The sequence below is a fragment of the Pongo abelii genome, chromosome 15 (genome assembly GCF_028885655.2).
Source record: "Pongo abelii isolate AG06213 chromosome 15, NHGRI_mPonAbe1-v2.0_pri, whole genome shotgun sequence".
NCBI classification, from domain to species: Eukaryota; Metazoa; Chordata; class Mammalia; order Primates; family Hominidae; genus Pongo; species Pongo abelii.
The window spans coordinates 73,926,992-73,953,981 of NC_072000.2; the positions used below are offsets into that span (position 1 = coordinate 73,926,992).

General features: G+C 46.4%; 1 protein-coding gene across 3 annotated transcripts in view; it reads left to right on the plus strand.

The window, feature by feature from the left end:
* Positions 1–24,158, plus strand: part of SUSD6 (sushi domain containing 6) — a 104,079-nt gene extending 79,921 nt beyond the window's left edge. For all 3 annotated transcript variants that reach the window (XM_002824889.6, XM_063715600.1, XM_063715599.1), the window contains 4 exons: positions 12,453–12,650; positions 13,659–13,797; positions 17,724–18,151; positions 19,996–24,158. In XM_002824889.6, coding sequence (XP_002824935.1) covers positions 12,453–12,650; positions 13,659–13,797; positions 17,724–18,151; positions 19,996–20,021 — 791 coding nt within the window. In that variant the 3' untranslated portion in view covers positions 20,022–24,158. The remainder of the gene's footprint in view (positions 1–12,452; positions 12,651–13,658; positions 13,798–17,723; positions 18,152–19,995) is intronic.
* The last annotated feature ends 2,832 nt before the right edge of the window (positions 24,159–26,990 follow it).

Sequence of the window (26,990 nt, forward strand, 5' to 3'; positions counted from 1 at the left end):
CCCCCCCCCCAGAATGTACAGGGCTCACTTCATGGTATGCCTTAGACCCAGTCACATCTCTTTCTTCAGAAAAGACCATTCAGAGCTGGGTGCAGTGGCTCACATCTGTAATCCTACCTAGCACTTTGGGAGGTCGAAGCAGGTAGATCACCTGAGGTCAGGAATTCAAGACCAGCCCGGGCAACATGGCGAAACCCTGTCCTTACTAAAAATACAAAAAATTAGCCGGACTTGGTGGTGTGCACCTGTAATCCCAGCTACTCAAGAGGCTGAGGCATGAGAATTGCTTGAACCTGGGAGAAGGCGGAGGTTGCAGTGAGCCAAGACAAGATCGCGCCACTGCACACCAGCCTGGGCAACAGAGCAAAACTCCATCTCAAAATAACAACGACAAAAAACCCATTCAGACCTCCACCCCTCAACTGCTGGTGAGTGTTTCTCAAAGACCTATGGTGTTTTGCTGATTTGGGGCCATTGCCTCAGTGGATTTCTGTTACCATCCATAACTAGAGTTTACTGGTGTTTCCTTTCTTTCTTTGCGGTTGTCTAGGCCTTTGTGAGTAGCAGTGGCCTGTTGAGTGCCTAAGAGAATCAGCACACTGTCTGACCCCCCGTTTGGGAGTATGTGGCAGAGGCTGTTTATTTCAGGCTTTGGCAGTGATAACCCAGTGGCCCTGTGTGTTCTGGGCAATGGCAGAAAGGTAGCCCTCTAATTCCAGGTCACATCCCCATTCTGCATTTAGTGACAACCTTCCTTTCACATATCTGTCTTAGAAGTCTTGTGTTCTCAGCCAGGCATGGTGGCTCACGCCTGTAATCCCAGTACTTTGGGAGGCTGAGGCGGGTGGATTACCTGAGGTCAGCTGTTCAAGACCAGCCTAGCCAACATGGCGAAACTCTGTCTCTACTGAAAATACAAAAATTAGCCTGGTGTGGTGGCACACGCCTGTAGTCCCAGCTACTCAGGAGGCTGAGGCAGGAGAATTGCTTGAACCCGAGAGGCGGAGGTTGCAGTGAGCTGAGATCATGCCACTGCACTCCAGCTTGGGTGACAGAGTGAGACTCTGTCTCAAAAAAAAAAAAAAAAGTCATGTGTTCTCAGCTGAAAATGCCTGCGTATCTTCTCCCACTTGCAGCTTTGCTTTCTGTGATCCTTAAATAGCTCCATTGTGTGTAGTACACAGAAATTAGTGAAGGAAACTGTCCTGCCTTTTCCCTCCACTTCTCTGGAAAAATGTGGCCCCACTTGAGATATGAACTGAGTCCTCTGGGCACAACTAAACTCACCAGGCCATATTCCTCTCCAAACAGGAATTATAGCAGCTTTTGTCCATATGTATCCCACCCCTATGTTATACTTTGTAGGTCTTGGGGTAAATTTTTTCTGGTGGCATCAGAAAAAATCAAGAAGCTTCCTTGTAGAAGGACCAGCCAGAATTTGAATGCAGACTCTAGTACTTAGAATCCAGGTGACCTCAGTCCATTACTAAATTTTTCAGAGCCTCAGTTTTTTCTGAACAAATCAAGTTTTATACCACCTTCTTCCTAGGGTGGAAGAATTTAATAGGATAACACTTTTAAAGTACCAGTGCAGTGCCTAGTGATAAATGTTAATTCTCTTCCTTACTTGTATCCTTTTGGCAACAGAGATCATTAAATTTGTTTTAAATTTGACTGTGTGTTTCTTGAGGCCCTGCTGTGTATGCCTGGGACTGTACTTGGCATTAGGAATTACCATTAGCTGGTAGAATTGGAAATGAAACCACAATTTTGGCCTTTGTACCCAAGAGTCCAACCCTGTTTTAAACTCTAAGCCGGACTCCTAAGTCAGTTATCACCTGCTCATCAGCTTTCCTTCTGAGCTGCGGTAAACAGCCATCTGGGCCTTTCCTGAGAGGACCAGTCACCTCCTCTGGGAGATGAGGAATTCTGAGAGGGGAGAGCAAACACATATTTTGGCTCAGGTAGGTAATATGGTGAAGGAGATGAGAACAAGAAGTGACAATGGCTGATGAGGGAAAAATAAGCATTCTCTGCTTTTTCTTGAGCCTTTAACTGCTACTGTCAAGGGAAACAGTAACACTTGCTAATACACGTGGAATAGCCTGGCTCCCTAGCTCCACTGTCATCCCACCATCTGGAGGTGGAGGTAGGAGACAGCTGTGGGCTCTGCTCTATAGGTCACTGTACTGACCTATAGCAGTGGTAGTGGCTTTGGGCACTGAGTGGCCTAGCCCTGTACCTGGAGCAGCAGGATAAAGGAGAATGGTCCTCTGGCCTGCCCCTCCTTGTAGCAGTGGTAAGAGTGGGAGGGGGAGGGGTTCCCAGCCCCAGCTGGCAGCCTGTTTCCCTGGGTCCTTGAGCTGCAAGAACAAGAGGAGGTGAAAGGGTAACAGGCCATATGGAGTCCATTTGTCAGCCAAGAGCAGCCTGGGCTGTATTGTTGAGAACGGGAAGTGAAAAAGGAGCCGGCTTATTACTGAGCTGGAACAAGGAGAGAGCAAGCAACATCCCCCAAAATGCTTATCCTGCTCTGTTTTCTGCCTGCCGCCTCTCCAAATATCCAGAAATTTCTGAAATAATCCTTTTTCTTTTTACCAAAGCCTTTGCCCATTCCAAAAATCAGAGATAAGGGTTTAGTTTGCTACATGAAAATTTATCAGTGCCTGATAATGTGCCAGGCATGATACAAGACCCTTTCAAGTATGCAGTTTTGTTAGTCTTCTAAAAAAAACCTATGGAGCTGGATATTGGCTGCTAAGGACTAAGGCTCAGAGGAGTTATGACAGTTGACAAGGCTGCAGAGCAGGCCCCTGGGTCAAACCCAGATTCATCTGTCTGACCCCCAAGACCATGCTCTTACTCCATGTGGCTCTGGTCCTGTTAGGTAGACAGTGTATTTTCACAGTTAGGTACCAATTTGGAGAATACAGATTGTACCCTGGAGAGGGATTCTCTTTGCCGTTGTCTGTTATTGACTCATCTCAAATCAAAAATCATTGTGGCTCATTGCAGTTGAAAACAAGGCAGTATCTTGAAATAAGGACAAAATTTTGCAAGTCACGTTGGTTTTCTACTAAGCATCTACTATCTGCTGGATTATTTGTCAGGTACTAGGGATACAAAAATGAGCAGAACAAGTCTCTGCCCTATGGCTTAGATGTGTGGGTTGGTGGTTATTGGGGAAATGGAGGAAGGACCAACCTGTGAGAAAACCTGCAGAGACTACAACATGGTGATAGGTTACAAATAAGAGTGAAGACGATGTAATGGGAACCCAGAGGAGGAATATTAAAGCTGCTGTTATTGAACACTTAGTGTGTGACAGACCCATTACCAGGTACTTTACCTGCATAGTTGTGATTAACCTTTTGAATCCCCATGTTACAAATGAGGAAACTGAGGAATAGGAAGATCTCCCCAGGACTACCCAGTGGGTAACTGTTGGAGCAGTGTGCAACCCCAGGCAGTGAAGTCTCAGCCCAAGCTGGTAAGCTCCACCCTGTGCTGCTCATTGTTTCTCTCTGGCCATGCCTGGTAGGGTGGCCTTGGAACCTTGGAGATGGGTGGGGTTCCAGCTGACTGCATGTGCTTTCAGTTCAGGGTTTCTAGGCTGGGAGAGAAACATTACTTTTTACTGAATGACTAAGGACTTTAGAGGCTTAGGTGCCACTAAAAGCACTTTCTTTTATTGAACCCTGTGCCTCAAACATGCAAACTCCAGGTGACAGGAGTTTTTATGTTTGAGGCAGGATGCAGTAAAAGAAAGTGCTTGTTGGCTCTGAGGCCTCTGGCCGGCATTTTCCCTCTCCTATGATGGGGAGGAAGTGAGGGGCCCAGGCCTAAAACAAGATGGACAGGTTCGAGGCCTGTCCCACCTGTCAGTTGCTAATCTTCCAAGGAGGGCTTAGGTTGAGCCTCTCTTAGGAAGGCAGTGGTGGGGGCCCAAGAAGAGCCACAGGAGGTAGCCTGAGCCATGGGTGGTTTCTCCCTATGTTCTCCCACCCCAGCTCTGGTGCCACACCCTGAAAAAGGCTTGAGCTACTGCAAGCTGGCTCTCCCCCAGTGAGTGGGAAGTTCTCATGAGAAAAGGGATCCTGGCTGGACAATAGGCTTCCTGTCTGACTGCTAGGAAGATTTGTCTCATAGGAGAGGAAGGTTGCAAATGGCATGAGAAACCATCTCACTTCCCTCTCACTGCAGCCGGTTTTAGACTTGACTATTTGGCGGGATGGGGAAGCCAGAAGGCTGGGCAGAGCCATGGACCAGAGCAGCCCCAGGTATCTCTTAAGTAGTGGGACTCCTGCCTGTTTTCCAGCTCTCACCACAAGTCCACAGCAGGAATCTGTCCCGATGCAGGAGTTTCTGCATGGACAGGATGATCTCTAGCCCCTCACACCTTGTGCTGTATCCAAAACCACAATGGTTGCAGGACTTTTGCGAAGGAACCTTGGAGAGGTAGTGAGGCCTGCCAACTTTAGACAAATTTGCAAATGTCAGAAGAGATTTCAGAGGTGATCTGGTTCATTGCCTTCATGTATTGAAACTGAGGCCCAGAGTCTACGGGCAGTACCCAGTTTGTCCTTGTCACTGGACTCTGCCGTCTGTGGCTCCCTTGACAGATTATGGGTGTGAGAGAAGCCTGACTCCGAGACCCTCTAATACTGCCCAGTGCTGTGGAATGGGAATACAGCCTTCTGGGGTTCAAATCCTAACTGTGCCACCCACCTGCTGGGTGAAATTGAGCAAGTATCTCAACCCCTGGCTCATCTGTGTAATGCAGTGTTATGTTTCTAGAGGGTTTTTTTGTGAAACTTAAATGAGTTACACATGTAAAGTACTCAGATAGTGCCTGGCCTATAGTCAGTGAACACAAGCTATTGTTATTAGGAGGCTTCAGAAGAAACTTTTTGACCATATCAGATGTCATCACTTGTTTTTTCTTCTTTGTATTTGTCTGGAATGCTCTAATTCCAACTTTCCTGGGACGCTTTCTTTAGGGGAATCACCTCCCCTTTGAAAAAGGCTGTTCATACTGAGTATGACTCTTTCTTTTATATGCTGTACAGAGTAGCTGGATGTCTCCTAAGCCATAGGCTGAGCACATCAAATGGGGAAATGAGCCACAAAACAGAACCTGGCAGGTTTCCTGATGCTCTGCCCCCCTCAGCAGGCCCGGCTTAACTGAGTGGTCAGGCTTGCAGCTTAGAAGCCAGAGTTCCTGGTGAATCCAGCCCTGCCAATTACACATGTGTGGCTTGAGGCAGATCACTCAACTCAGTTAAGCCTTATTGTCCTTATCTGTAAAGTGGAGAAAATATAGTACCTGCTTCATGTAGAGAGAACTCAGAAGAGTACTTGGCACAGATAATAAACTGTTTGCAATAATTACTGTTTTCCTTATGTCCAAAACAAACAAAACTATACATTTAAACACCTTTGTTCTCTGTATTGACCTTGCTTTTTCTCTGGATCTCTTTGCTTCTACAAACCATTGAAGGCTAGAAGTAGAAATATAACCTTTATATATAAGAAAGGGTTTTGAGAGCAAGCACATAAATAGTGCTTTTCTAAATAACTTTAAGAGACCCTTAGTGCTAAATGCCTCCTTCTTTCCACATCTTCAGCCTCACATTTCATGCCCTGTGGTGTGGTTCTGAACCTTTTCCACTGTTTTCAGATCCCCAGACCCGTCCTGACTGCTGGCCAAGGACTCCTTCACTGAGGCTCTGCTGTCCACTACAATAGCCACTACTAGGTAGCTGCATGTGGTGACCGAGAACTTGAAATGTGTTTAGTCTGAGTTGAGATGTGCTATAAGTGTAACCGGAAAGGGGTCCAGATTCAGACCCCAAGAGAGGGTCCTTGGATCTCCCACAAGCAAGAATTCAGGGCGAGTCCACAGAGTAAAGTGAAAGCAAGTTTATGAAGAGAGTAAAGGAATAAAAGAACGGCTACTGTATAGACAGTATAGACAGAGCAGTGTGGCATGGGCTACTTGACTGAGTGTATTTATAGTTATTTCTTGATTATATGCTAAATAAGGGGTGGATTATTCATTAGATTTCCAGGAAAGGGGTGGGAATTCCTGGAACTGAGGGTTCCTCCCGTTTTCAGACCATATAGGGTGACTTCCTGTGTAGCCATGGCATTTGTGAACTGTCATGGCTATGGTGGGGAAGTGTCTTTTAGCATGCTACTGCATTATAATTAGCATATAATGAGCAGTGAGGACACCAGAGGTCACTTTCGTCACCATCTTGGTTTTGGTGGGTTTTGGTCAACTTCTCTGCCCAACCTGTTTTATTGGTGTGGTCTTTTGTGACGTGTATCTTGTGACCTCCTATCTCATCCTATGATTTAGAATGCCATGCCTAACCTCCTGGGAATGCAGCCCAGTAGGTCTCAGCCTCATTTTACCCAGCCCCTATTCAAGATGGAGTCGCTGTCATTCAGATGCCTCTTATATAAGTGTACAGACTACTGTGAGAAAAAGAATATAAAGTATCTCATTAGTGAATTTTTATGTTGACTGCATGTTGAGATGTAATCAGTCAACGTATTTTTTCATATGTTGGGTTAAATAAAATATTAAGATTAATTTCACCTGTTTCCATTTATCTTCCTAATTGGCTACTAGAACATTTTAAATTACATCTGTGGCCATGTTATATTTCTGTTGGACAGCTTTGTGCTAGGTTTGTGATTTCCATCCATTCCTTCCTCCTCTCCTTAGTTTCTACTCTTTTTCTTCTTTGCCTCAGGCTCTTACCCTCCCTGGGTGTCCATGAATGATCACCTAGCCAGAAGGACACCCCAGGCTATTAGAAAAGCTCATATTTGAGCAGCTTGTGTCACATTTAACACTTACTTCATTGTTTAAGGTAGAGTTGGCTGTGACCATGTCTGTCTTCTCTAGGTTGTAGGCTTGTGGTGGGGGCATGGTTCTGTTACCGGAAAGAGGTCCAGATCCAGACCCCAGGAGAGGATTCTTGGATCTCACACAAGAAATAATTTAGGGAAGCCCATAGAGTAAAGTGAAAGCAAGTTGATTAGGAAAGTAAAGGGGCTGGATGCGCTGGCTCACGCCTGTAATCCCAACACTTTGGGAGGCCGAGGCAGGCAGATCACTTGAGGTCAGGAGTTCGAGACCAGCCTGGTCAACATGGTGAAACCCTGTCTCTACTAAAAATACAAAAGTTAGCCGGGTGTGGTGGTGCACGCCTATAGTCCCAGCTACTCAGGAGGCTGAGGCAGGAGAATCGCTTGAACCCATGAGGCAGACGTTGCAGTGAGCCGAGATTGCCACTGCACTCCAGCCTGGGCCACAGGGGACAGGGCGAGACTCATCACAAACAAACAAACAAAAAATGCACTATAGGTAATTTAAATGTAACCTTCTACTCAACCCTAATCCCTTTGAGGCTGCATGCATGTCACATTGATCTTTATATTCCCTGCTTTCCACACCTTGTTTTGAAGGAGCTCAAGTATTTGTTCTGTTTGTTAAATTGAATGCTTTGACCCCATTTGTTCTGTTTGTTAAATTGAATGCTTTGACCCCTGGGGCCTTTCCTGGAGCTTATTTTGCTTTGCTTGTTTTGGAATGTTGTAAAAGTTTGTTTTGTTTTAATTTGCCTCCTTCTGAAAGGTTGGTCTGTAAAACCAACAAAACCAGGGAACTTTTAGAAAGGCTGGTGAGGGTGCTCAGCAGTTAGTTTCTGCTGAGGGTGTCAGGCTGAGGCGATGGAGGTGGTGGAAGTATCAACTAGATCATTTTGCGTCTCATCTGCATTGTTACCAGGGTGGACTTTGACTGAATGCCTACTGTGTGCACTCCCTGTGCTCACTGAAAGCCTAAGTGGCTGTGGGACAGAATGGAAAGCAGAGAGGAAGCTAAAGATAATTCATTGATTTTTTTTTCCCCCTGTAAAATTGTCTGGCTTTCTCCTTTTCTTTTTAAAATTATGTGGCACTGCCAAATCAGGTGAGTTCATTGTCTTCCCAGAGTTAAGTACGGAGCTTCCTTCTGCGAACCTGGAATTGTCAGAGAATGATCCTGGTGCACAGATCAAGACAGTTTCTTGCCTAAACTGTGGCTTCTGGAAGCCACTGAGCAATTTCTTTGCCATGTGGGTTTTGCCTTTTTTTAGTGTTCTTCCGAGGCATCACTGAGAGGGTCCTCTTCAACACCTGCCGTTGGCCAGGACTCTGCTCTTGGTCAAGAGGATCATATTTTTTCATGTGTTCTTTTTCTTTTCTTTTTTTTTTTTTTTTTAAACAGAGTCTCACTTTGTCGCCCAGGCTGGAGTGCAGTGGTGCAATCTCAGCTCACTGCAACCTCTGCCTCATGGGTTCAAGAAATTCTTGTGCCTCAGCCTCCTGAGTAGCTGGGTCTAGAGGTGTGCATCACCACACCTGGCTAATTTTTGTATTTGTAGTAGAGATGGGGATTCACCATGTTGACTAGGCTGGTCTCGAACTCCTGACCTCAAGTGCCCACCTTGACCTCCCAAAGCGCTGGGATTGTAGGCGTGAGCCACTGTACCCAGCCTTTTCACATGTTCTTAGTGTCTTAAAATGACTTGCCCTTTTTTTTTTGGACCCTTTCTTCTTAGGCGTCCTTATTTCTTCTTTGAACCTGGAGCATCTTATGACATACTTCAGCTTATTTCTTTTCTATGACCTTCATAGATGGGCATAAAATAATTTTTGTACTGAGTTTATTTTGCCATACTGAAGTGGTGTTGTTGTCTGGGGTAATACCTGAGGTTCATTGTCCCACAGCCATGGAAAATTAGGATGCGCACACACCAGAGTGAGGTTAAGAGTGGAAGTTTAATAGGCGAAAGAGAAGAGCTCTCTGCACAGAGAGGGGTCCCAGAGAAAATGGGTTGCACTTCTGCAGTTAAATGAAGAAGGTTTTATAGATGAGCTTGAGGAGACCATTTACATAGGGGACGAAAGATTGGTTGGACCAGGTTGCCATTTGCATAGTTGTGAAATAGCTGGCCATCCCACCCTAATCTTTTATTATGCAGATGGGTTCTCTACCTGGTGGGCACCGTGTTGCCTGGTCCTTACTGTACACATGGTGACAAAGAAAAGGGAACATGGAGCCTCCACACTGAACACACCTGGCTTCCAGGTAGCCCTTTTCTATTGGCACAGCTGCTGGCATTCACCTGTGCAAGCTTCCAGCTTGCTTATCTATGCAGCTCGATTTTTCAGGCTGCTCTTTGTTAGAAAAGAAATGATTTTGAGGCTGCTTTTCCTTAAAAGGGAAACCTTGTTGAGGACTCTTTTGCCCTCACTATCTGCCTAAATAATTTCTTTCTAGCTCCTGTATCAATACTAGGATTGCTATAATGTTGACATAATCTAAGGGGTCTCTCCTACCTCTAGTCCATTTTATATCAAATTATAAATTTGCTTTTCTTATAATGCTACCCTTCTCAAGAACCTTCAGCGGCTCCCCCTTTTCTTTGACTATAATTATAAGTATCTCCTGTTGCAAGGAAGGTCCTCTACAAGATGGTTTCATCACTCTTCATGTTATTTTTTTGGACTTTTAAAAAATTATTCAACCCAGCCAAACTGGGCTGCTTGCTGTTCTCTGAACTTAACCTACATTTTCCCACTTCAGTGCATTTACTTCAAACTATCACCTCCCTTCCTGAGGAAGTGAAGCCCCATCTGAAGTGCTACTTCCTCGGAGATCCTTTCCTAGGCTCCCCTATTCCTGCTTTGAACTTCCTCTCTTGTGGCACAAATCACATTATTTGATATGTGTTAGAATAAATTTGTATTTAGAGTATCTTTGGAAGAATATGGTAGAAACTGGTGCAGTGACTTCAGAAAGAGGAACCGAGTGACTGGGGACACTGTGCACCCTTTCTGAATTTAATACCTTGTATATTTCCCATGAGTCTATTTTTTTTGTTTTGTTTTGTTTTGTTTTGTAAAAGTATTTTAAATAACAAAAACCTAATCCCTAAAGCATTACAAGAAAATACTGGAGAGTATGTTTATAACCTCAGAGTAGAGAAAGTGTCCTTAAACCAGAAGCCATAAAGAGAATGATTTTTTAAATATATGTGTGCACTTAATGGTCATATCCCTATTTGGCAAGAAGGACCTGAGGTGCTTATATTTTTATTCTTTTTCAGAGCATAGCACAGTGACCCCCTACTCAGAATCAGTAAGTATTAGTTGAATTGAAATTGAACTGAATTGCAAGTCACTTCTTTGCAGTCCTCACTTTTTTTTTTTTTTTTTTGATTTATTATGAGTGCTAGGTGACCTGCAGGATCCCACTCAAAGATTCTGTGGAGATGTGGGTTTTATGGAAAGAGATACCCAGCAAAGCAGGAGTGGCTTTAGAATCAGCAGCTCTTCCCCTGAGACTGCCCTTCCCAGCACATTGGACTTGTGAGTGGGTCCTGCCTGCTTTCAGGAGCTGCCCTGGGGTGCTCAGCATTAATTATGCCACGGAAATCAACCAATTAGACACAGTCCAAGGAGAGCCAGGGAGTAAGTCAGGGAAATCTGTGGCAGGCCTGCTGCCCTGAACAAAAGAGGGAAAGTGTAAAGGCTAAAGCAGTTTGCGGAGGTTTCTTTGGAAATCTAGCTGGCCAGCGCTCTGAACTACTTGGCCAAAGTTAAAGAGCACCAGAAGGAGTGTTTGCGTTTTTCTTCCTCCTGTTCAAGACTCTGGTGGTGGAGGAGAATAGGGACAAGTTGGGTCCTTAGAGGGGACTGGGCGGAGCTTACTGGAGCTCATCTCCTAGTTTCAGAGAAGCTGCCAGACTTCTCTGGATCCCTGTGGCACCTACCCAGCTTTGTTTTGTTAATAGCTTTTTAAAAATGGCATCTTTTTTTTTAGTGGCATCACCTAAAAAAAGAAAAGAAAAAGTGTCTTTTCTCCTCATCTCAAGTGATAAGCAAGTTGAGGGTAGGGAGCCATCATCTCTTTTTCATTTGGTGTCCACTCCCCAACCTGGCTGGCAGTCAGCTTGCTTAACAGCCATTTGTAGATTGGAAAGAAGTGGCATGGGTGAGAGAGGCTGTGAGGGCACAGTTGCAGGGTGGTGTGGTCTGCCCATCTCGTGGATGAGAAACTGCCTTATCTTGGACAGTCAGGCACTACGGTGTGACTCTCAGTCACTCCAGGCCTGTTAGAGGAAATGAGAAAAAGAAAACAACCATTCTTATTCTCATACAGATGTCCTTGTGATATTCAGGATGGGGGCAGGTTATTTGTCAGCGAAATTGAATTTCCTTTGGAAAACTTTTGGTCTTTATTGCATTCATGGTTGCCTGGCCATTCTGCCTCAGCCCAACATTCCAAACAGTGATTCTGTAGTGCCCCCACTTTTACTATTTAGGCTGGTAATACCCAGCAGTCCACCACCTGGGGGCTTCGGTTTTGCAGTGTCAGTCCAGAGTGGAATCAGAGGTTGTCCTTTTCCTCCTCAGGTCCACTCAGACCTTCCAGATCCTCTGACTTACCATTACTGCAACTTATCAGGGTTCCCACCATACCTAGGCACTGCCTGCCATCTCCCTAACTGACCAGTTTCAAGAGGGCAAAGGGGAGGTAACCTTGACACCCATACCCCTTAAAGGCCATGCAGCTCATGGGATAGAAGCAATGTCTGCTGGTGGAAAGAGCAGAGGTTTAGAATCAGAAGATTTGACTGTGACCCCAAGCCTGCCATTTACCTTGCTGTAAGCTTGGCTAAAAGTCACTTAACTTTTGTGGCCTTCAGTGTCTTCATCTTCAAAGGAGAGTAATGATAGCTGTCTCACAGAGTTGTCAGGACAAATAAGGCAGGAGGTGAAGGTGCTTTTGAAACTAGGCAGTCCTGTATATCAGTGGAAAATGTGGAATTTATTATGGGATAGACAGGTGGTGCCATTGACTACTATAGTCAGAGAATGGAAGATGCACAGGGGATTTGGGAAGCCTCCCAGGGAATCTATCAGAAATCCCCTCTCAGCCCAAGAGTGCACGTTTTTATTATACTGTGGAGTCTTTTCTGACATTGATAGTAGAAACAAGGCCAACATTTTACCTCCTTTCACTGTGATTTATTGTGTGTGTTACAGGCTTTATTACATAATACAGGCTTTATTAAAACGATTATGTCTAAATCTCTATAGGTTCAAGACTTTAGAGTCTGCCATTCATTTATGGATGGAATTCTCTTAAGGCGTGGTGGGGAGGGAGGGGGAAATGTTGCAAGCAGCCACACTTCCCCTGTTGCCAGTGTACTTCCCCTCTGTCAGTGGCAACCTGAGTTTCCAGGGTTTGGTTAACAACTCCTCCAAGGAAAGGGTTCTTTGCTCCTCCTGTGTTTCTTGTAGAGGTCTTCAGAGCTGCGTCACTGACAGCAGACTCCTACTGGATACCTTACCACTGTACCCCTGCTCTCTCCCTGTCTTTGCAGTGTGCCCCCTACCACCGGAGCCAGAGAATGGTGGCTACATCTGCCACCCCCGGCCCTGCAGAGACCCTCTGACAGCGGGCAGTGTCATCGAATACCTGTGTGCTGAAGGCTACATGTTGAAGGGCGATTACAAATACCTGACGTGTAAGAATGGCGAGTGGAAACCAGCCATGGAGATTAGCTGCCATCTCAACGAGGGTCAGTCTGGCAGATGAAAAAGGGATGCTGCTGGGGTTCTGCTTTCTGTTAACTCACAGGATGCAATGCATGCTTCCTCCAGAGCACTCTTTGCTGTGGTGCAGCCCAGCCCCGGTTGATGCTCTGCAGCCTCCCTTCCTTGGGTCTTCATGTCTTTGTGGAAGATACTTGAGGTTGCTGGTGCATGTCCTATTGCATTTCATTGAGCCATCTGCCCTGCTCTGTAAAGCACCTTTGATGTTCAAGATCTCTTGTTTGCCTGGCCAAGTGTTGGTGACCCTTGACCATGTTCTGCTCTTACAGTGAGCACAATGCTAATACCTTCTCTAGTGTCTCTTCCATTTCATTTTTCCTTGAATGGAGCTACAGACCAGCTGGACAAAAGACCTCCCACCCTTCCTGCTTCCTCCTGTCTTGCATGACAGGAGAATCCAGCTGCTTACAGGAAAGTGTGTCATATAACCATCTTTGTGCTTCCCACTCAGGCTTCAAGACCAGAGCATGTTTAACCCATGACACCCCAGAAATGGGTGGGAACCAACCTGAGAGTTACAATTAAAGCTGTGGATCTTAAGACAAGGTTTTATTACAGTCCAGTTTCTGTAAATTAATCCTGCCACTTGGGAAAAACATAGGTAGAACTTAAGATGGTGGAATGACATGCCCAGTTAAATGGTCGATGTTTACAAACTTGCTTTTGAGGATGGGATCAAAGTGGTTTACAAAGGTAAAATCTCTAGGGTTAAGTGAGTTTATGTGTCAGATGGACCTCAAAGATTGGAAGTGAAGGGAATTTTTTATTCAGGAAACAGGATAGGGAAATGGTCCTTTTCCAAAAGAACTGGGTATACATAGGTCATTCTAAGCTGTTATTCCCGAAATGACCCTGACCGTAGGATGTCTGTATTGCACCATTCAGGAGGCATTTGACAAGATCAGCTGTGGGGCCCATCAGCTGTTTTGTGTATTTGGGTACAAAACCCTTCTGATGATGGCTTGTTTTTATAGATAAAGACACCCACACATCACTTGGGGTCCCCACGCTGTCCATAGTGGCTTCTACTGCCAGCTCCGTGGCGCTCATTCTCCTCCTCGTGGTGCTGTTTGTGCTGCTGCAGCCAAAGCTGAAGTCTTTCCATCATAGCAGGTGAGCCCAGTGGCAGAGCTGACATGAGACAGGCAGGTGCAAGCATTACTGTGGGGGCCAGTCTTTGGTGGAGGGTTGCTGGTGGCCTGCCAATCTCTGTGGGTCTATGTGTGTCCAGGGAGTGGGGAGGGCCCTGCCATGTGTTAAACTCCTAGATGTGCCTACCATTGTGCTTATTGCTTTGCATACATTATCTTAATCCTCATAGGAACATTGCAGATGAGGAAATTGAGGCTCAGAGAGGTTATTCACTCAGGGTTATACCTCTAGATGACAGCAGAGCTCAGAACTGAGGCTGGGCGCGGTGGCTTGCGCCTGTAATCTCAGCATTAGGGAGGCTGAGGTGGGCGGATCACCTGAGGTCAGGAGTTTGAGACCAGCTTGACCAACATGGTGAAACCCTGTCTCTACTAAAAATACAAAACAATTAGCCGGGTGTGGTGGCGTGCGCCTGTAGTCCCAGCTACTCTGGAGGCTGAGGCAGGAGAATCGCTTGAACCCATGAGGCAGAGGTTGCAGTGAACCTAGATCGCACCACTGCACTCCAGCCTGGGAGACAGAGTAAGACTCTGTCCCATTAAAAAAAAAAAAAACGGAAATCTGTTCAATTCCAAAGCCATGTCATCTCCCCTACACCAGTGGTTCTCAAAGCGTGGTTCCAGCAGCGTCAGGATCATGGAACTTGTTAGGATCAACCAAATGAGAAGCTCTAGAGGTGAGGCCCAGTGATACTGTTTAACAGCCTGTCCAGGTGATTTTGATGAACACTTAAGTTTGTGAGCCACTATCCTGTACTCCTGGTTCCCAGTTCCGGCTGCAATATAGAGGCACCTGGGGGAGTTTAAAAACAAATATCAACACTTGGGCCTCCATTCCCATTCTGATTTATTTGGTTTGGAATGGAACCCTGGCATTTGCTTTTTATAAAAAGCTCAGTTTTTCTGTGCAGCTAGGATTTAGAACCACTGCACCACACTGAGGAGAAACAAAGGAAGTGGATTTTCTTGCCTGCCTTTATCAGTTTCCTTTTCCAGTCTACTGCTTTAGCCACAAGTTGTCTAGGGGCGAGGAGCATGAAGGGCAGGGCTGGTGGTGCTGGCCCTGAGTGGATTCCCGATGATGGACTTTTCTTCCAGGCCACTGTGGCTTCTGCAGTTGCTTGGCCCTTCCTGGCAGTTCCTCATTCCCTCTTGAGGAGTAACATTTTTTATATATTTTCACATTCCTTCACCAGTCACTGTTATAACTCACAAACATAAAGGGCCAAAGTAAACTGCATTCAGTAAAATGTTCCAAATTTGGATTTACAAACAAGGACCAGGCTAGATTTAATCTCTGTGTACTATGTGTGATTTTCTTTCTTTTATTTTGTTTTTGGGAAGAGGCTAGCAGTTATTTTTAAAGGCTATTAATTAATAGGATGAAGAAGATTTGAAGGGGATTATTTACTTGAAATGATCAGCTATTTCCACCTAAAGTCAAACTGATCAGTTCTGCATCTCATCTAAATTAGGGAGTTTTTCCCCCCATAGTTAACTTGTAAGTTTGTTAAAAGTAACTGGCTAGTTTTGCTTGATTTGAGTAGAGGGGAGATTTGGTTTTCATTGTAGACCCCATTTAAATTTTGTGCTGTGTACATATGTTACTTTTTAAGCCAAACACTATTTTGAGTAACAAAAGTCAAGCACATGCCAGTTTACACACTGCTTTCTTTTTTTTCTTTTTCTGAGACAGGGTCTCACTCATGTTGCCCAGGCTGGAGTGCAGTAGCGTGATCACAGCCTACTGCAGCCTTGACTTCCCTGGGCTCAGATGATCCTCCCACCTCAGCCTCCCCAGTAGCTGCGACCACAGGCATGTGCCACCATACCCAGCTAATTTTTTTGTATTTTTTATAGATACGGGTTTCGCCACATTGCCAGGCTGGTCTTGAATCCTGGTCTTAAGCAATCCGCCCACCTCAGCCTCCTGAAGTGCTCCCATCAAACTTTCCCTTCCTTCCAAAAACCTCTGCCACTTCTCTCCTCTCAGAGTATATGTAGCACAGATTTTACTGCCAAGAGCAGGTTGAGGAAATTGAGAACTACTAACAACAATCTAGCAACAATAATATGGTCCAGCAGCAGACCATCTATATCTCTTGAATTGATGAGCTGAAAGGACACAGCATCACCTAGGATTGGCCTGAATCCAATGCTGAGGAAACAATTAGACAAGTCCAGATTGTGGGATATTCTTTGAGACAGCTGGCCTGGACTCTTAAAAAAAAAAAAAAAAAAGCCAATGTCATGAAAGAAAAACTGTAGTGGACTGTTTAACAGATTATAAATGAGATGAAAGAGACAAGACAATTAAATGCAATACATGATACTTAATTGGGTCCTGGATGAAAACAAGACTGCAGCTGAAGTGGATATATTTTTGGATAGTTAGGAAAATTTGTGTTATTGTATTACACCAATGTTAAATTTCTGGGATCTGATAATGTAGTTGTATCAGAAAGGATACTCTTAGGAAGTATATGTTAAATAACGTCTTCACCTTACTTTTAGGTGGTTCAGGGAAAAAAAAGGCATGTTTATGTGTATAACAAGAGTGATCCCCAAAAAAGGTATCCGCATGAATAAGCCTCACACATATGATGTTGAGTAAAAGAAGCCAGAAACAGATATATACTCTCACAAATTTACTTTGTTACCCCATTCAAGTAAAGATTAAAAATATGCAAAACTGTCTGGGCGCGGTGGCTCACACCTGTAATCCTTTGGGAGGAGGAGGTGAGAGGGTTGCCTGAGCCCAGGAGTTCAAGACCAGCCTGGGCAACATGGAGAAACTCTGTCTCTACAAAAAATTGGCCAGGCGTGGTGGTGCATGCCTTAGTCCCAGCTACTTGGGAGGCTGAGGTGGGAGGATCACCTGAGCCCAGGATGTTGAGGCTGCAGTAGGTTGTGATCATGCCACTGCACTCCAGCCTGGGCAACAGAGTAAGACCCTTTCTCAAAAGAAAAACAATTTTTTTTTATTTAAAAAAATATATATGCAAAACTAAACCACAGTGTTGAAGGATTCATGTTTAGGTAGTAGAACTGTTAAAAAGCAAAGAAATGATTTTCATGAAAGTCTGGATAGTGGTTACTTTTTGTGGTGAGGCAATGGGAGTGATTTTGGGACAGGTGCAAAGGGTCTAGGGTCTGGGCAGTGTTCTTTTTCTTGACCTATATAGGAGTTTTATACCAGTGTTACTTTTGGAGTAAATCAGCTAGCTGTACATAGATTTTTTTTGTGTTCTGTTTTCTGTATTTGTGTTCTAATTTTTTTAAAAGTTTACAAATTTTTTTAAAAAGCAGTATGGCTGAGTCAGAACAAAATTATTGTGATTTCTAGTCCGGTATCCCGCACTTCCCTGCTTTTTAACAGCTTTATTGAGATATATTCCACATACCATACAATGTACCTATTCAATGTGTACAGTGAAGTGGTTTTTAGTATATTCACAGATATATGCCACCATCATTCTCTCACTTCCTTATTTTAGCTGTGCTGAATGAGTGCCTTTATTTCTGGGTCTCTAGGCTCCTAGTTTTTCCACAGGGTAAAAGGGCCAGGTGCCTGTGTACCCAGAGGTTAAGAACACAGTTTTTGGAGGCTGATGGAACCGGATTCAAATCCTAGCTCCATCTTTTACCAGCTGTGTGATTGCGGGTGAGTTAATTAACTTCTCCGAGCCTCATTTGCATTCTTGGTGAATCCCTACCTGAAAGGGCTCAGGTGAGAATCCAGCATGATAAGGTGTTTAAAATTCCTAGTGCTTTGCCTGGCACATAGTAAGTGCTCAAAAATGGTGGCTGTTGCTATTATTATTATCATGCTTGTTTACCTGTATGTTTATTCTAATTCATCCTTTGTCTTTTCCTCCTCCACTCCAGGCGTGACCAGGGGGTATCTGGGGACCAGGTCTCCATCATGGTGGATGGAGTCCAGGTTGCACTACCATCATATGAGGAGGCTGTATATGGCAGTTCTGGTCACTGTGTGCCACCCGCTGACCCCAGAGTACAGATTGTGCTGTCAGAAGGGTCTGGGCCCAGTGGGAGGAGTGTGCCAAGGGAGCAACAGCCGCCGGACCAAGGGGCCTGCTCCTCTGCAGGTGGAGAAGATGAGGCCCCAGGCCAGTCTGGACTATGTGAAGCCTGGGGCTCTCGGGGCTCAGAGACTGTGATGGTGCATCAGGCAACCACCTCTTCCTGGGTGGCCGGCTCAGGGAACCGCCAACTGGCACACAAAGAAACCGCAGATTCAGAGAACAGTGACATACAAAGCCTTTTATCGCTCACGTCAGAGGAGTACACAGATGGTGAGTGGTCCGAGCTGAACATGAATTACTAGCTGCTTAGGGTCCTTGTTGGGAGTGAGGAAGGACTGTGAGCCTCTCTAAATAACTGGTATATTTTTAGCAAAAAAAGATAGTACCTGGGGTATTTGCCTACAAAATAGAATTTCACCCTCAGAGTACTGAGTAGGGCTTTGGGCTCTCTGTAGTGAGACTTTTCACTGATGCCTGTGAATTCTGATCGTTTGGAGTCTCTGAGGCCATTCATGGTCACAGAGCCTTGCTAAATCAAAAGATAGACAGCTTGTTGGAGTTGGGGGTGGGGTCTGTCCTCTCGTTATAAATGTTATATTCCTGAAAGGTCAGGAATGACAAGGAGGCATAGGTTATTTTACAGAAAAATGAGAGCCTGTCCAGAGCAGACAGCTGCTGCTTTCTAAACAGGAGTGTTCCGGGTACTATGCTAGTTTGTTTTCTTGCACTATCTCAGTTAAACATGACAGTGATCCTAAGACACAGGTATTTATTGACATCCCCATTTTACAGCTGAGGAAACTAAGGCTCAAAGAAGGTAAGTCACTTGGCCCACTGGTAAATGGCTGAGCTGGGATTTGAAGCCAGGTGCTGCCTTCCAGGTGGCTCTTGAGGCAAACAATCATAGAATGAAATTACTGCTTCCTGATATTTCTGCGTTTGCCAGAGCCCAGTTTACCTTGGGCTTGAGTCTGTCACTTTGAAAGCTGTCTTTAAGGTAAATCCCAATGTGGTTCAGGATGAGACTAACCCTAGATGCCCCTTTCTATAGTGAAGACTTGTACACTCAGAAAGCCTCCCTAAAAGAGCCTTAGAGGAAACTTTATGCTTCCTGGGTATCCTGGGCATAGTAAATGTCTAAGGTTTAGAATATCTGAAAGCAAAGAAGTTGGAAATTATTGAAAGCAGATCATGTTTATGGAGCTTCCTGGTTATCAACATCTTGCCTTCGTTTTTCTTGGTTGGCCATTAAAATAGTTGACCCAGGTTTGAATCTGGAAGCCAGTAACCCCACAATCAGCCAGCCACACATATTGTGAGATGTGTCTAAGTGTATATCATAGCGCTTATCCTTCCAAGGAGCCAAGGTGGGGCCCTCCTCTTCCTCCTCTTCCGTGCTACCTAGCTTTGTTTTTTGTATTTAACAAGCATTTTGAGAGGCCATCTTGTGCCTAATGCTGGATTAGGTTTCAGGGGTGATACAGAGAAATATGAAATGTGCTGTCTTCCTGCATGGAGTATCAGCCATTTGGGAAGATGGTGGGGCCTATACTCAAGAAATAATAGAACCAGGAATTGTAGTGTCTATGTCAAAATGAGGGGTTCAGAAAACAAGTCACACAAGTCAGTGAGTTCCTTGCAGGCCATGCCTGAGCTGTTTGGGACTGATAATACTCTAGGAAGTTGGGAGCTTGAGGCCCACAGCATATGAAGAAGCTGAAACCAAAAGAAGGGAAGTGATTTATCCATAGTCACATGATGGGCAGATGGCTTTAGGAGGCAGTGGGACTTAACAGGGCTTTGTAGCCTCATAGGGTGGAATTAGGAGAGAAAGGGAAGTGACTAGACCAGCAGAGCTAAGGCAGAGAGGAGGATGGTTTGAATACCAGGCTGAACCTTCAGTTTTTTTTTCACATAGGCAGTGGGAAAGATAAGCTAGAAAGTCATAAAAAGGGGGTAGGGAGTTTTTGCCTACCTAGAAGTGTATGAGTGGGACATTTACTTTCTTTAAATTAGGGGCTATGTGGGATAGCCCCTAATTTGCAGTGGGGTCGAGACTGCTCTGGAGATCCACATGAGGTAACCACTGTGCTTTTCTTCTTGTCTTCCTGCAGATATTCCACTGTTGAAAGAAGCATGAGGGCAGCGGCCAGCCTTTCCTCTCTGCGAGGTTCTCTCAGCCCTTCCTCCCTCTCCCTGTGGGATTGAGCACCCTGTACTCTCCAGCCACCTTACCTGGATACCTGAGCTGCCACCTGTGTATCTGTGTATCTCTGAGGGCCCTATAGGCCCACCTTGCTGGAAACTCAAGGAAGATTCTTGCCATCTGCCTGTTGGACAGCTGGAGGAGCTGGCTCTTTGCCTGGCCCCGCCTTCCCATCTGTCAGAGACATATTTGAATGTGCTGGATCGAACCCTCCCTTTTGCTAAGCCTCTGGGTCCCCTCCAGCCAGCTCTTTGGCGGCAGCCCCCACCAGCTCCTGTGGGCCTGAGTGCTGCTGTGTTTACTTGTGCCTTTCCCCCACCCTGTCCAGTTTCCCTGTCATGCAGGCTTGTTGCTGTCCACAAGCCTTAATGGCTGCACTGCTGCCCCCTGCCACACAGGGGGCCGCGGCTGGGTCTGTCCTGTTTCCTTTGAGGGCTGCCCCTACTGCCCTTTGCAGGAGCAGATCCAGGTGTGAGACCTCTTGAGTCAGGAGTGGCAGAAGTGGCTCTAATTGGGGTGAGAGTGTAGTCCCTGGGCTTGCCCTGGGTTGACGCTGGTGGCACATTTCCTTGGCCAAGGATGGAAGATTTGGAAAATCATGCCCACGCTGGCCCAGGACCCAGCCATCTGGCCCAAAGGCGCAAGCTCCTGGCCCTGTTGAGAGTTTCCAAGAAGCATCCAGAAGATCCCAAGGGAGGGAAGGAAAATGGCTGATAATGATTGTCTTCCTAATATGCAAGTTCTCACTTCCTACTTCCAGCATCGGCCTTCCTGGCCTTGTCTTTTTTTTGTTTCCCTAGAGTATAAGGGGAAGTTGCATGCTGCCTCCTGGGTTTTATCCCAGGTAGCTCTGGCTTTCTTGCTGCCCACAGGGGCCTGGGGCAGGAAGGAGAGTTGCTGAGATGCCATGGAGTGCCCATCTGGTCACTGGCAGTCTGGGCAGGTTGCCCCTTTCTGGGTTTGTGGTGACGGAGGGGAGGCCGAGAGGTACAGACCGAGTCCCCGGGTGGCTGCAGGCAGCTCCAGCCCGGTCCTGAGGATCCTCCTCACCATGGTCACGTGCCTTAGTAACTGTGCCCAGGAAGTGGCCTGCTGCTTGCTGTGCTGCTGCTTTTCCTACTTCTGCCCTTCCCTGCCACCCCTCGCATGTCACAGCTGACAAGCGATTCCTTGTCTTCCCTGGCCCCCTGGGGGAAGGGCTGAGAAACAGTCCATGTGCACCCTGACCTTAATGGCCTGAGGTGGGCAGAGGGGTGTGGAGCAGCCTGGAGTACAGGGCCCCGGGGGAGGAGCCGGCTGATGAGGGGCGCTCTCCCATAGCCATGTGTTGAATGCTAACTAGGCTGGGGTGGACGAACTCTGCCAACTGCTGTCATCTTCAGAAGATAGACGCAGCAGTAAGGAATGTTTGTTTTGCTTTTTTCTGAAATTTTCTGAAGCACTGTGGCTGGGAAACTTCGAAGCGGACCCTGTGCTGCATGTCTGCTCCTCCCCTGAGCCTCTCTGCTTGGGGGTGGTAAAAATAAAAATCCCAGTATATTTTCAGTACCTTACTTAACAGGGTTGGCTCCAGGCGTGGGTGGCCTAGAAGATGAGGGGAGTGGTCTTCTCCCAGCCTGTTACCCTCTTGCCTCCTGCCTCCGCGCTTACACACGCACTTTACCACTCGGTCATTCCCTGGCCTCTTGCTGCCACTTGTAGTCTTCCTTCCTCTCAGGGTAAGGGCAGTGCCTGCTGTGCCTATTGGCCACTCCCACACTTCCCCTCCCCCAGGAGCCCTCATCTGCTGTGCTGAGTCCAGGAAAGCATAGTTAGGTAGGGAGCTGGTTGGAGAAGGTGCTAGAACTAGAAGGCAGATGAGACTAGCATGGGCCCACCTGGAGGGGTGTCCCCATTGGCCCCAGTCGCCTTACCTCACCCACAGCAGTGCCCTTGTCTTCCTCCAAAACAGAAAGCAGGGACAAAAGGGGGAGGGATGGTAATCCGAAGTCTCACTGCTGAGCCTTCAGCTTTTATTTTTCACTGTTTCAAAACCCGAATTCTATTCTAGAATGGTTTTTAAAATGGAAGATCTTACCTTTTTCTATCTTGTTACTCTGGGGTTTTGTCCCCCTAAGAGATTGCACTTTTTGTCTGGGGTTTATTCAGCTGCATAGATGACCAGCTTGATCCCTGGTGAAATGAAAAGCCTTCCTTCTCCTGAAGCCTCTTTCCACCATGCCCTCCACTAACAATACTGAGGAGCACAAGCCCAGGCTTGCCCACCTGGTAGGAAAGGAAGAAATTAGAACAATGGGAGCCTTGGCTCCCCTCTTGTCTCCTCCCCTCCTTCTTGTCACTGGGTTTGATGAGGCCCACTTCCCAGAGGCTCCTGGGCCTGTGAGTGCAGGAGCTCATTCTCCCCTCACTGTTGAAGTCTGTGACAGCTTCTTCCTCTAGTTATTTCTCTTTCTTCCAAAGCAATTTCTTAACCACCAGCCATGTGCTGCTATTTCTTAGGGCTTCTGGGCTTTGTCCCTTACTGAGAGATTAGGGACTCCACAGCTGCCTTGAGGTGGGGCCTGGCTGAGAGACAAGGGTAGCAGCAGGTGGCAGGCTGTTAAAAGACAGGCTGCCTGAGGAGCCTGGAGCAGGTGGAAACAGGTGGAAGAAACCGGCCACAGCCCTGCTTTCCTGGGCTCACCTCTAGGGCATTCCAGCAGGAGGCTGATGCAGGAGAATGGCCAGCACCAAAGGACATTTAAAAGAGTTTTTGGGTTTTTTTGTTTGTTTGTTGTTGGGTTTTTTTTTTTGGCACACGAGCTGACTCAGTGCAGGTTTAATATCCTGGTGACTTGCAGTCACATTCTAATGACTTTCAAGGGCCAGAATATGGTGAAAATCACTTAAAATATCCGTCCCTTCCATGCCTTAGTTTAGCAGGTAGGCTCTATCTTTTGCCATTTCTGTATTTTATGTGCTGTGTTCCCGTTTCACTGGGTATGAACTGTGAAATGGACTGAATCCTGGCCACTTTATGAGTTTGTTTGGTTTTATAAGGCATTTCAATGTACATTCTATAAATACAAGCACTCCATTTGCAAACAGATCTTAAGCTAATATTTTCTTTCCCATTCATCTTGCCCTCCCCCTCCTCCCGCCAGCTTTAAAGTTGAGTGGAGAAGCCAGATGGCAATTCAGACAAAGGTATACTCTTCCTGCTTCATGGGTGGTGGCATGGGAATAGATAGTCCTTAGCCCTTTCCCTCCCAGTCCCAGCTGAACCCTCAAACCATGTGCTTCCCACATAACAATGTCGCCTCCATTTCCAAGGAACATCCTTGCATAGAGAATGAAATATGCTGCAATCATTTCTGCATCCTTACTCCTCACCCCCAAAGAAGAAAAAAAGGCCTAGCAGGGAAGCAGCATGCAGGCTTCACAGCTTAATGCCAAGGACAGCGAGTGAGGCTGGGAACTTCTCTTTGGCCTGCTGGGTCTGTCAGCTCTCGGAATAGGGACAGTCATTACTGGTGCCCCAAGGTGGGACTTGGAGAATATTTTGCTTGGCGTATGTTTGGTCTGAATGGTGTAGTTGCTGGTTCCCTAGAGAGGAAAAGGTGGCAGGCCCAGCTTTGCTGGGAAATGGCTCTTAATTTCCAGTTGAAACCCTAGTAGAATTGTGAATGAAAACCTCAAGGTTGAGCCCCTCTGCCAAGCAGCAGAGCTAGTAGAAGGGGATGCAGGGGCAAAGCATCCAATTGCCAAGCAAGGAGAGATGTACGTGGGCTGTGTGGCAGTCCCCGCACCCTGCCCTGGCTTCTTCAGGTTATCGCACCACTATGGAATCCTTTGCAGAATGGTACTCATATAATGGTTTAAAACAACACATTCATAATTGACTCTGTGCAGGATGTCACTCAATCAGTTTGGGTTTGCTTTATTTTATTTTATATATATATTTTTTGGTATCCTGTACATTGCAGTGGGTGTGAAGATAGTATTTTAATATTTGTACAAAGTTTAATTTAATTTTAATTGTTCTATGTATATAACTGCATTTCTAAATAATTAAAAAAAAGTTCTTATGAAGGCGATTGTGGGAGATGTGATCCTTCCTGAAAGTTTTTGCAGAAACCTTCGATTGAAAGAGCATCTGTGGGCAGGAGGTCATGGAAGGATGAGGCACTGGCTCTGTAGGGAGGGGTGCCTGGCAAGAGATGGAGGAGCCAGGATGGAGAGCACTTTGGGAGGCCAAGGCAGTTGGATCACTTGAGGCTAGGAGTTTGAGACCAGCCTGGCCAACATTGCAAAAGTCCATCTCTACTAAAAATACAAAGATTAGCTGGGCGCGGTGGTGCATGCGTGTAATCCCATCTACTTGGGAGGCTGAGGCCGGAGAATCGTTTGAACCCAGAAGATGGAGGTTGCAGCCAGCTGAGATTGCACCATTGTACTCCAGCCTGGGCGACAGAGCGAGACTGTCTCAAAAAATAAATAAATATAAAAAAGAAGTCTTGGCCAGGCGCGGTGGCTCACGCCTGTAATCCTAGCACTTTGGGAGGCCGAGACGGGCGGACCACGAATTCAGGAGATGGAGACCATCCTGGCTAACACAGTGAAACCCTGTCTCTACTAAAAGTACAAAAACAAAAAACAAAAAAAAAAGACGTGGTAGCGGGTGCCTGTAGTCCCAGCTACTCAGGAGGCTGAGGCAGGAGAATGGCGTGAACCCAGGATGTGGAGCTTGCAGTGAGTCAAGATCGCACCACTGCACTCCAACCTGGGCAACAGAGCGAGACTCTTGTCTCAAAAAAAAAAAACTGGAACACACAGAAGACCACCAAATCTTCAGTATGGTGAGGTGCAGGTGCTTGGAGAACAAGGGAGGGACAACAGCAAAGGGAGGTTCAAACTGGGCAGAAAGCCACCACAGCTTCAGTGTGGCAAGGAGGACATTTGAAATGAGCTCACGGAAGCAAGGCTTTGGATTGTATTCCTGGAAAGGGCAAATGTCTTGGAGCAGACAGGAAGAGAGAAGGAACTGTGGTGATGGCTCCCAAAACACCAAGGGTTTCAGGAAGAGGGCAGTGAGGCCCAAGTTAAAATAAGGGAAGCATTCTATTTATCTGGGGAAACTATGGCAACAGTAGGCATTGCCAGCAATTCAGTGGGCAGGAGCAGTGAGGAGGGCAGGAACACAGGGAGAAGTGGGAATGCATTCAGAGAAGCCAAAAGCAAAAGATAGCTGGCAGCATGCCAGGATTCATGTTGATGCGAGCCAGCATCTACTGAGTGCTTCCATGTGTACCAGGCGCCCTTCTAGGCTCTTGGCCTGCAGTAACTCCAGATCTGGCAGCTGCACTAGGGAGTGGGCATTATGATTAACCCTGACTTTGCAGGTGAAGAAACAGTCTCAAAATAGTGTAGCGAAGCTTTATTATAAAGTCACACAGCTCTGAAATGATGGAAATTGGGACTCAAACATGATTGTCTCACGGCCCAGTGTCTTAATATCTGCCTCAAAGAACACTGCCCGCAGCATGCAGGCTTCTTTATGTTGCAAGAACAGAAAACCCCAATGGCTTAAGCCACAATGCGCAGCTGATTCAGCACCCAGCACCCCACTTCCAGGTTAATTCTACCAAGATCTGGCTTGAATGACATCATTTTCTTTCTCAGAAACTCTTCATGAGTCTTGCTTTATTGTTTAGAGCAGGAAAGAAAATAAACCACAAACCCTCAGTAGTCATTTGTTTCAAATGCCCAGTTTTACAGACGACGGCACTGATGTGCATGGCTGTACTCTGATTTGATCAAGACCACATGGCTAGTTGGTGGCAGAGCTAGGCTGAAATTCTAAGCCCCTAGTCCGGGTCCAGTGTGTGTCCCTGTCCCGCCATCTTCAGCAAGTCCACTCTCTTCTGCTTGGCTTTGGAGCCCGGCCCCATCCTGTTCTCCAACACAACTTCCCTCTGCATCCGGAACACCTATGACTCATTGCGCCAGAGTATGCCAGAGTCACTGTGGCTCCCTTGGCCCTGAATGCTGCTCCTGGAGAGGTTGGAAGGAAGAGCGACACCTGAGGACAAACTCCTGTATTAGTCCATTCTCATGCTGCTATGAAGAAATAACATGAGACTGGGTAATTTATGAAGAAAAGAGGTTTAATTAACTCATGGTTCTGTGTGGCTGGGGAAGCCTCAGGAAACTTAAAATCATGAGGGAAGGCACCTCTTCCCAGGGTGGCAGGAGAGAGAATGAGAGCCAGGCGAAGGGGGAAGACCCTTATAAAACCATCACATCGGCCAGGTGCAGTGGCTCACGCCTGTAATCCCAGCACTTTGGGAGGCCGAGACGGGTGGATTGCCTGAGGTCAGGAGTTCGAGACAAGCCTGGCCAACATGGTGAAACCCCGTCTCTACTAAAAATACAAAAATTAGCCGGGCCTGGTGGCTCATGCCTGTAATCCCAGCTACTCGGGAAGCTGAGGCATGAGGATCGCTTGAACCCGGAAGGCGGAGGTTGCAGTGAGCTGAGATCGCGCCATTGCACTCCAGCCTGGGCAATAGAGCGAGATTCAGTCTCAAAACAAACAAACAACAAAAACCATCACATCTTGTGAGAACTCACTATCATGAGAACAGCATGGGGGAAACTGTCCCCATGATTCAATTACCTCCACCTGGTCCCGCCCTTGACATGTGGGGATTATTACAATTCAAGGTGAGATTTGGATGGGGACACAGAGTCAAACCATATCACCTCCTGAGGCAGCCTAGGTGTCTGGGGGAAGTTCTGAGAAGCTCTTCACTCCTTTCCTAGTTCCTTCAGATCAGGGCAAGGAAAAGAGCCCCAGTATGAATAGGGAATACTTCCCAGAGTTCAAGACCTGGGGCAGCACTTTATTTTCCTTCCTGTCTT